This window comes from Olea europaea, chromosome 4 (genome assembly GCF_002742605.1).
Source record: "Olea europaea var. sylvestris chromosome 4, O_europaea_v1, whole genome shotgun sequence".
Classification (NCBI taxonomy): Eukaryota; Viridiplantae; Streptophyta; class Magnoliopsida; order Lamiales; family Oleaceae; genus Olea; species Olea europaea.
This window is the reverse complement of record NC_036240.1, coordinates 14,542,999-14,552,085: the sequence shown is the minus strand read 5'-3', so window position 1 is coordinate 14,552,085 and position 9,087 is coordinate 14,542,999. Positions and strand designations below refer to the sequence as shown.

General features: G+C 32.7%; 1 protein-coding gene across 7 annotated transcripts; it reads left to right on the top strand.

Moving 5' to 3' along the window:
• The first annotated feature begins 2,534 nt into the window (after positions 1–2,534).
• LOC111393732 (GPN-loop GTPase 3) lies at positions 2,535–9,002 on the top strand. Of its 7 annotated transcripts, none has more exons than XM_023019417.1 (10): positions 2,538–2,697; positions 3,938–4,038; positions 4,221–4,329; positions 4,414–4,495; positions 4,878–4,963; positions 6,833–6,936; positions 7,027–7,157; positions 7,737–7,830; positions 7,941–7,996; positions 8,728–9,002. In XM_023019417.1, the coding sequence occupies exons 2-10, from the start codon at positions 3,994–3,996 to the stop codon at positions 8,819–8,821; spliced, it is 801 nt and encodes a 266-aa protein (XP_022875185.1). In that variant the 5' UTR covers positions 2,538–2,697; positions 3,938–3,993; the 3' UTR covers positions 8,822–9,002. The 7 variants fall into 7 exon arrangements, with proteins under 7 accessions (XP_022875182.1, XP_022875188.1, XP_022875184.1 ...); XM_023019419.1 differs by having other exon boundaries at positions 2,539–2,697; positions 3,778–4,038; XM_023019418.1 differs by having other exon boundaries at positions 2,539–2,697; positions 3,761–4,038.
• The last annotated feature ends 85 nt before the right edge of the window (positions 9,003–9,087 follow it).

Below are 9,087 nucleotides of genomic sequence, written 5' to 3'. Positions count from 1 at the left end.
ATTTTTTTTTTTTTTTTTCTTTTTTTTTTTTTTTTTTTTTTTTTTTTTTTTTTTTTTTTTTTTTTTTAAACTGGAAAGGCAAATTTTCCCAAATGATCTAGAAAAATAATAGTAATCACGGACATTCCGTGTAAATGTTAATTTTAAATTTGGTCCTGGATCTTTTATGAAATTTTCAATTGATCACACGTCTTTAATTTATCATAGTCAAATTAATAGACTTTTAATGGTAGTCATTTTGTTATTTCTTGTTAGTAACTCTAAAACGTAAATGATTTTTAATGTATCGTTGCATCCATAAATAATTAATATCAATTCTTGTCATTGAACTTTCATGAGAATCTCAATTAATATTTAGTGCGCCATAACTCAGATCAAATCATCAGACTTCAAATTTTCTTTTTGTTAAAGTTCATTGAATAAACCCTTGTTTGGGTTCCATTTTTTTTTTCAAATTGCTTTTTTTCTTTCTTTATTTTTTAATCGCGCATTCTCCCGTAAAATAATATTACACTCTAATTCAAAAAAAATTCTTCTTTTTTAGTCCCACATTCTTCAAAAAATCATTATTCTAAAATACATTTTTTTTCCCAACATTTAATTATAATGGAACCAAAACAAGGAATAAGAACGAGATGGAAAGATTATGTTATAAAATTGTAGACGTAACAAGATTTGCTATGTTTTTCTTCTTATTTGGCACTGAAAGGGGTAACATTTAGCCATGTTAAGGATTTACTGTGTTTTAAGTTTTAAATTCTACGAATTAATCCACTGTTAATTTTAGTAACACGAGGTGACAAAGTGACTCATATATTGTGATAAGTGAATAATGATTAACACAATTGAAATTTCAATGAAAGCTCAACAACAAATGGAAACTAAACCCTATGCATATAGCTGTACATCGATGGATTGCTATAGTGATGGCAACGGGGCGAGTTCCGGGGGCCTCTCCCACCCCATACCCCGCCCTGCCTTTGACGGGGCGGGGCAGTTTTCTTGTCCCGTTTAATTTTTTTTTTATTCCAAGTTCAATAAAATACGGATAACATTCAAGTTGAACTTTTAATAAAGAATATTCTTACTTTATGTAAATTTAATTTTTTGTTTTGGAATAAAATTATTTATAGTGTAAAATGATTTTTAGAGAATGTGTGGATAAAAAGTATGAAAAAATTATAGGTCTACATGTAAATTATGTTATTAAAAAAATTGTGGTAGAAAATAAGTTTAAATAAAAACGATTTTGAAATATGTTGCATAGATGAATTCTAAATATGTTATAATAGTTATAATTAAGTATGTAAACAATTAATTAACAAATAATTAGCTAATTAGTAACAAAGTTATGAGAAATTAAGGGTTGGATAAACAAATAATTAGAAATTTTCTATCTTCATATTTCCAAGTATTAAAAAAAAAAAAAAAATTACCGCCCCGCGACGAGGTGACCATCTATGCCCCGCCCCACCCTGTGCCCTGCGATGGGACGAGTTTTTTTGCCCCATTCGGAGCGAGGCGACACCGGGACAGGGCAGGACGGGGTAAATTGCCATCACTAGACTGCTATAAATCAATGTCGACTTGTGAATGGAACAATAATTTTACTAACGCGAGGTAACCTATTGACTAAAATTGAAAGTAACTTGAAATTCATAATTTGATATTTGAACAATTAAAGATAACATTTCAATTGAGATTTTAATGAAAATTCGGTGACCACAATTGAAATTAACCCTCTGCTTATTTCTAAATTGTTATTTATATTAGGGTTGGGCAAATATCCCGAATCGAACTCGAACCGAATTCGACGGTTCTTGTCAAATTAAACACCCGAACGGGTATTTGAATTGAAAACCGACAGCTACGGTTCGGTTCTCGATTCTAGATTAAAAACCGAAAAATCGAATAAGAACCGAATCTTTCTAAATTTTTTTTATATTGAGTAAATCAAATTATTTTAATTTTAATTTTTTCTAAACAAATTAATAAATTAACAATTTCTAAATCCAAAATTTTAGCCCAATAATTTGTTTCATTTCTAATTTTTAGCCCAATTATCCATTTTATTGTTTCATTTCTTAGCCCAACAAGATCTAATCCTCTAAATAACCATAAACATCTACACTAAAATTCATAACGTTGTCTCGACTCTCGCACTCACTCTCGCAGTCTCGCTAACATTCCAAAACCTATACAATCTTCGGCTGACACTGTGACCTTCGGTTGAAACTGTGACCTCTCCCGATCGAAGTTTTGACCGTAGCGATCATTTGAATAAGATAATCTACTAGTCTCTGACATTTCAAAATCATTGAATGTATCATTAGTTGTATTTATTTAATGTTGTTATAAATGTTAAAAAATTTAATTATAGTACAGAACCGAACTAAACCGAACCGAACCCGAACGGTTCCATAATTATATTTGGACCCGACGATTTTATTTATTAGATACTCGAAAATTTTGGTTCGGTTCGGTTCGGTTCACCGACCCGCGCCCGCCCCTAATTTATATAGACTTTTTTAAGCTTTGCCAAACACGACCGAGTGATCCTCAGCTGATAAAAACTGGGGAGGAGAGTTGGGGTGCGCGATAGAACTAGAATCACCGATAGGTTTGCCACTATTAGCCGTGGGAAGCGATTGAAGTTCGGAACTTCTGTCTTCAGCAAAGGATCGGCAACAGGCCCAGGTTTTTATGCTTTTTCTTCATCTTTCAATTCACATTTAAGCATATATTTATGCAGGGCAATCTGTATATTCTGCTATTTATTAACGCATTACATGAGTTTTCAGAGAATTTAATTAGTGCCGTTCCATTCTGCAAGCAATATCAATGCAGCTAATCAAGGTTTTGCCGGGGGTTTGGGATTCTGTAATGAGTAGGAGGCTAAAAAATTACTCTTTACAAATGCTTACACCCAAAGAAAGAGACAATGAAATTATGAAACCATGCCCTTAAGTTGATATTTTCTATAATATTATTAATTTATTATTTTCAATTTTACCATTTGTCTCCTGGGGTTCAAGGATTTTACTGTATTTTTATTAAGTGATTAACAATTTCTAGCTACGTTTACTGTTCTTTTGTTCCATACCAAAAAAATTAACGTGAGAAGACGATGACGAGAAACTGATTTGGAATTGCATCTGTCAATTTTGGCATATAAACAATATAGGCACAATGCAACAAACTAAGCCTTACATAAATAAATAAACTTGTCCACATGAGTCGTTTTTGTCAGCTCCATTTGATTTGGCACCATGTCTATTAAGCGCATTGAAATCTAATCTTTTGACAGAAATTAAGTTGTTAGCAACCAAATTCTGGCCATCCTCTTCCTCTTAAAACATGATATGGGATTTCTGCTCTTGTTTCAATACTTTAGCGAAGTAAAGAAAAGGTAAGGGGTCAGAGCTTAAGCTAGTATATCTGCTTATATTAATTTAATTAATAGGCCAATGGCTGAGACTATTGGATGCATTTCAATGGAAAACTAGATGTAGTTATATACAGGTGTTTTATTTCCCTAGTAATGTAGTAACAGTAAGGAAATAAAATATCCTTTCTCCAACAACAGGTGATTATATTAGATATACATGGTGAGAAATATTCATAACGAATCTCTCTCTTCTCCTTTTATCCGAGGATAGAGATTGTTTTGTGGCTTGTTATGACCCATCACCTTTTGGTTTCTGGTAAAGATTAGAATCAGTTGTGGTTTTTCTTTTCATTTTTTTAATTATATTTTCAGATGAATTGGTAATTCAGGTGGTATAGCATTGTTTCTTTTGTTGTCATAATGCTTTATGGGATGCTCTGATGTACTAAGCTTGTCTTTTGCGGCGGCTGTTTGGGGTGCTACTTATATTTTGGTTGCTGTTCTCGGAGTTTTCCGGGTCTTCAATTTTCTTCGAATCTCCATTTTCAGTTGATTTGACAAGCAACTTGAGTAACATATTGAAGGAAGGAAAAAGGAACACCATCATGGGCTATGCACAGCTAGTTATTGGCCCTGCGGGCAGTGGAAAGGTGAGTTCATGAAATTGTGTTGCTTTAATGTGTCTACCAGTACATTTTCTTGTCAATATGATTTCCAGTCAATATTGTTGCATGAGAGATCGTTTCAGAAGAGATCTAAATCTGATTTCACATTATTATTGTATTGAGATGGCTAAATCTTTTTTAAGTATCCTAATCATTTGTGTGTTCAGTCTACTTACTGCTCTGGCTTGTACCAACATTGTGAAACCTTGTGCCGAACAATTCATATTGTAAACTTAGATCCTGCTGCAGAGAATTTTGACTATCCAGTAGCCATGGGTGGGTATGGTCCTCTGTATATATAATTAATTCTTTGTAATGCTTGTTGAACTATGTTGTTGATAAAGAGGCTATCATTTGCAGATATTAGAGAACTCATTTCTTTGGATGATGTTATGGAGGAACTTGGACTTGGTCCAAATGGTGGCCTTATTTACTGCATGGAGTATCCTCTGCATCATGTGTTCTTGTTTTCCAAGTTTTTTTTTCCAACTTTGTTGTTGTGATTTTTCTGATAATTTTGCATTCGAGCTATCTGGCCATTTTTGTAACTGTGAAGCTTGAGTACTGCATTCCAAGAAAGTGGAGAATCTTGGTTTCTTTCTCATTATTATGGATCCAACTATGTAGCCTCCGTTTGACAAATTTGTAAATCAATTTCTAAACAGGAATGGTAGTGGATTCCATGAAATATGTGAATAATAATGAGTATTAGTAATGAATGTATGGAAAAAAATTAATGTTTAATGTTTGACTTTGCCTGAATTTATTAACCAATTTATAAATAGTATTCAAATGGACTAGTAGAGCCTTAAATCTTAACCCAGGCATCTTGAAGAAAATTTGGATGATTGGCTGACAGAGGAGTTGGATAATTACTTGGATGATGATTATATAGTATTTGACTGTCCAGGTACACACGTTTATCTACATCCTTGTACTGTTTCATCTTTTCTTTTTTAATGTTGAAAATATTGGTGATAGAAATTCGTTTCATGGTACAAGGACAATTTAGATTGATACTCTTAAATCCCAATGACCGAAATTGCATGGAACAGTTATTCAGACTCATTTCCAGAGTTGTTGAGTGAGACAAGATATTCAAGCACAATAGCACGTGGAGCCCTCGTTGTTTGTTACTCTTGTTTAATAAGTAACAGAATTAGGTTAGAGAATTGATCCCTGACCCCTCTAACTATGATCTTTGAAAGAAATATAAGGTAAAAAGGGAGGGAAAACAGATGCAAGAAGTAGTTCGTGAATGAACTGATATATGTTGATTTTGATATAAATGGATACTTTTGGGCGTGGCTTTTGTCATGCACTGGCACCTACACTCAGTCATATTCAGAATCTATTTCCTCTGAAATTTTTTCTCTATATGGTTACAAATATTCTTTAATTTTTGTTTACTTTATTCTAGGAATTTGGCCGAAATGCTGATATTCTTACTATAATACTCTGGATAAATGAGGCTTTGCAGTTCCTTTTTTAAATCTCTCTTATGATGTACCATTTAAATTGAACCATAGTGTACATGGTCTGACTATTAGGCTTTAGCTAAGGACTTGGTACTCGCTACTTTTTCATGGACAAAAATATGTGGCAACGAAATTTTAAATTCCAAAATCAAAAGATCTATCTGACATGCATGTTTAGCCCCTATTTGTCTCCCTTTAAAACAAAACTTTCATTTTTATACTCATTTTCTACTGCACGTTCAGATAATAAAATATTTTTCACTTTAACTCAAAACCTTTCTCTACGTTTTAATCACACATTCTCTAAAAAAAATCACTATACAGAACATTATTTTTTCTCAATAATGGCCATCAAACAGGAGCTTATTTTTTTAACCTATCACGATTTTACTTAGTTTTTTCCTTCTATGCACTTAATTATTCTCATTTTGAGTAGGATGAAACTTGATGGCGTCTAGAGAAAATTGAGATAAATACCGTTAGGGGTTCAACCATCTGCTGTCTTACTTTTCCTTGTTAAGGTTATCATTTATTAAATCCTTGTCATTAAACTTTTGTTGTCAACATGTGATTTCTTTGAAAAAAATTATCATTTTTTCTGTGAGTTGTCAGTACCTCTCTCCTTCAAATAATTATTCTAAACATTTTCCTGTCATTAATTAATCAAATCATCAATTTTGGGGACAATCCATATTCTGTTCGATTTCCAAAATTATCAATACTCTCACATCCCATCTTTAGTGTGTGTGTGAAAGAGTCAGCCTCATCAATAGTGCCTCTACTGCATTTTTTTAGCCTAGGTGTTATAAAGCTGTCGTTTTGTTTTATTTCACATATTTATTCATTTTACTAAAAAGAATCACTGCTTGTCAAAGATCAGTAGCTTGTTCTTAAACCCTGTGCCAAGAGCCCCTATGACAGTGCACAACAATCAGCTAATGACATTTCATGTGCGGCCACCCAATTCATGGACTTTAACTGTCTTCCTCTTTGACAAAGATGCCATTTTCCTTTGCCTTGCTTAAGTTTATTCAAAGCTATTGGGTCATTGCTTTGATAGTAGTTTATTCAACCTACTGGTCCTCTCCTTGCCTCAATTGTATTGGCCTCTCAAAATAAATATATTGAACTGGAAAAATTCAATTATCAATAATGGTAAATACATATAGCTGCTTCTGTAGCCCTTGTTAACACGAAAAACATATACTTCCACTAATTCATCTAACTGAAAGCGCTTTCCATGTGTGTGTGTGTGAGTGTGTGTCAATATTTAATTTCTTTGATCTCTTACTATATTACAGGCCAGATAGAGCTCTTCTCTCATGTTCCCGTGCTTAAGAACTTTGTGGAGCATTTAAAGCGCAAAAATTTCAATGTTTGTGTTGTTTACTTACTTGATTCTCAGGTGCATAAATGTTATCACTGCGTCTATTGTCATGCCTTGTCAACAGTACCCTTATGTCGACAGAAGTTTTATGTTATGTCTGTGTATCAGTTTATGACAGATGTGACCAAATTTATAAGCGGTTGTATGGCTTCACTTTCTGCTATGTTTCAACTCGAGCTGCCTCATGTTAATATTCTCTCCAAAATGGACCTTGTGACAAACAGGAGGGATGTTGAGAAGTAAGTCTTTTATATAATGCTGACTTTTCTGACTTTTTTCCTTGATAACATGTTTGGCTAAGCTTAAAATGTTCTGTTCTGTATGTACTATGTACTCGACTTTTATGCTAAACAAATTACATATAAAATGAGGAAATATTTAACTTATATGTATGTATCATTCTATTTCAATGACAAAAATCTTTCGGTTTTTGTGAAAAGGGTTTGGGATCCCTTAAATTTTTTAAACTAAAATTAGTTAAATTAAGTAATATAAAATATCTGTAACAGTGACAATTGTTCTGTCTATCTTTAATTAAGTAAATACGTGAGTTTTAAATTAAATAATTTTTTATGGGTCAAAGTTGGGAATTAGCAAACTACGTATTTTGATGCTGTGAACTAATAGTTATTTCAAGATAAGTAACCTTTTTTACATAATAGTCAAGAAAGTAACTTGTCCAAACATGCTTCGAAACAAAAATTTAAAAAGTAATATTTACTTCTAAGCTTCAGCCGGATATGCTCTAAGTTGCACGCACTTTCCACTCATATGTTAGCATTATGTCCTGTTAATCTTCCTTTTTATGTGCCTGTTAGATACTTGAATCCAGAACCTCAAACATTACTTGCTGAGTTGAATCAGCACATGGCTCCACAATTTGAAAAGCTCAATAAATCTTTGATTGAATTGGTATGTTTGAGCATCTGTCAATTTTTACGTTGATCTCTTCTTGTGAATTACGTGCACAAATTTCATCAAGTAGATTGCTTGATTCCTTTTTTTTTTTTTTTTTTTTTCAGGTGGATCAGTTTAGTATGGTGAGCTTCTTGCCTCTCGACCTGAGAAAAAACAGCAGGTACATTGCCATCTGTTTCTGCACTTTGAGACATTTTAGTTTTGCTATTTAATGTACCCTTTTTTTTTTTTTTTTAAAGCTTAGAAACTATAGTAAAAGTAATTGAGAAGGAAACACTGAGAAGCACAGAGAATTTTTAGAACTATTTTGTCCTCTAAATTTCAAAGCGCTAATTAGGCTTTGTTTCATCCCCATTTTCTATAATTCATTTTTCTCTAAACTAATTTTCAACCACACATTCTCCCCATAAAATAATTTTGTACGTAAACCTAAATTATTCCCTACTTTTTAACCTTTTTAACAATACATTCTCCAAATAAATCAATTTTCACAAAATCTATTCTCAAAAAACTCTTACCAAACAGGCGCTTTTATAGTTGCATATTACCAAAATAAAAAAGTTTTACCTACCTACCATAATCTGGCCTATGAATACCTATTGTATCTGTCTTGTAAAGATTTAACATTCATTTCGTATACAAAGAAATATTCTACTTAGGTGCATATTTGGTACATCATGTTGGATATGATTCAATAGTATAATGAGTATGAAATTAGCTTATTTTCTTCTTTTTGAATTTCCCTACCAAAATACCAGTTTTACTGTAAAAGGAAACAAGTAAGAAGGAAATATAACAATTTTCAATCTACGATAGCTTCTTGTTCTTATAATCGAAATGTGTAATCTTGCATAATTACTGAACTGAAAATGTAATTCTCTTTATCTGCAGTATACAGTACATCTTGTCACAAATTGACAACTGTATTCAGTATGGAGAAGATGCAGACATTAAGGTTAAGGATTTTGACCCAGAGGATGACTGAAGCATTACTTGAACAAGGTTGGTAGCTATGGCATTGATCTCGAAGCAGTTTCATCTCTCACGATCTTGTGTATTTGAAGGAAATATCAAATATACATCATGTATCTAAGATTCCATGCTTATTCACTTCACTGTTTACCAATATTGAATTGAATTATGCCTGAAGTTGGGGATTAATGATCTGTCTCATGGGAAAAACAGTACAAAACCAAAGCATGAACAATTTTTACCTTGAAAGCAAAGGTACCCGACCAGTTGGCCTGGCCC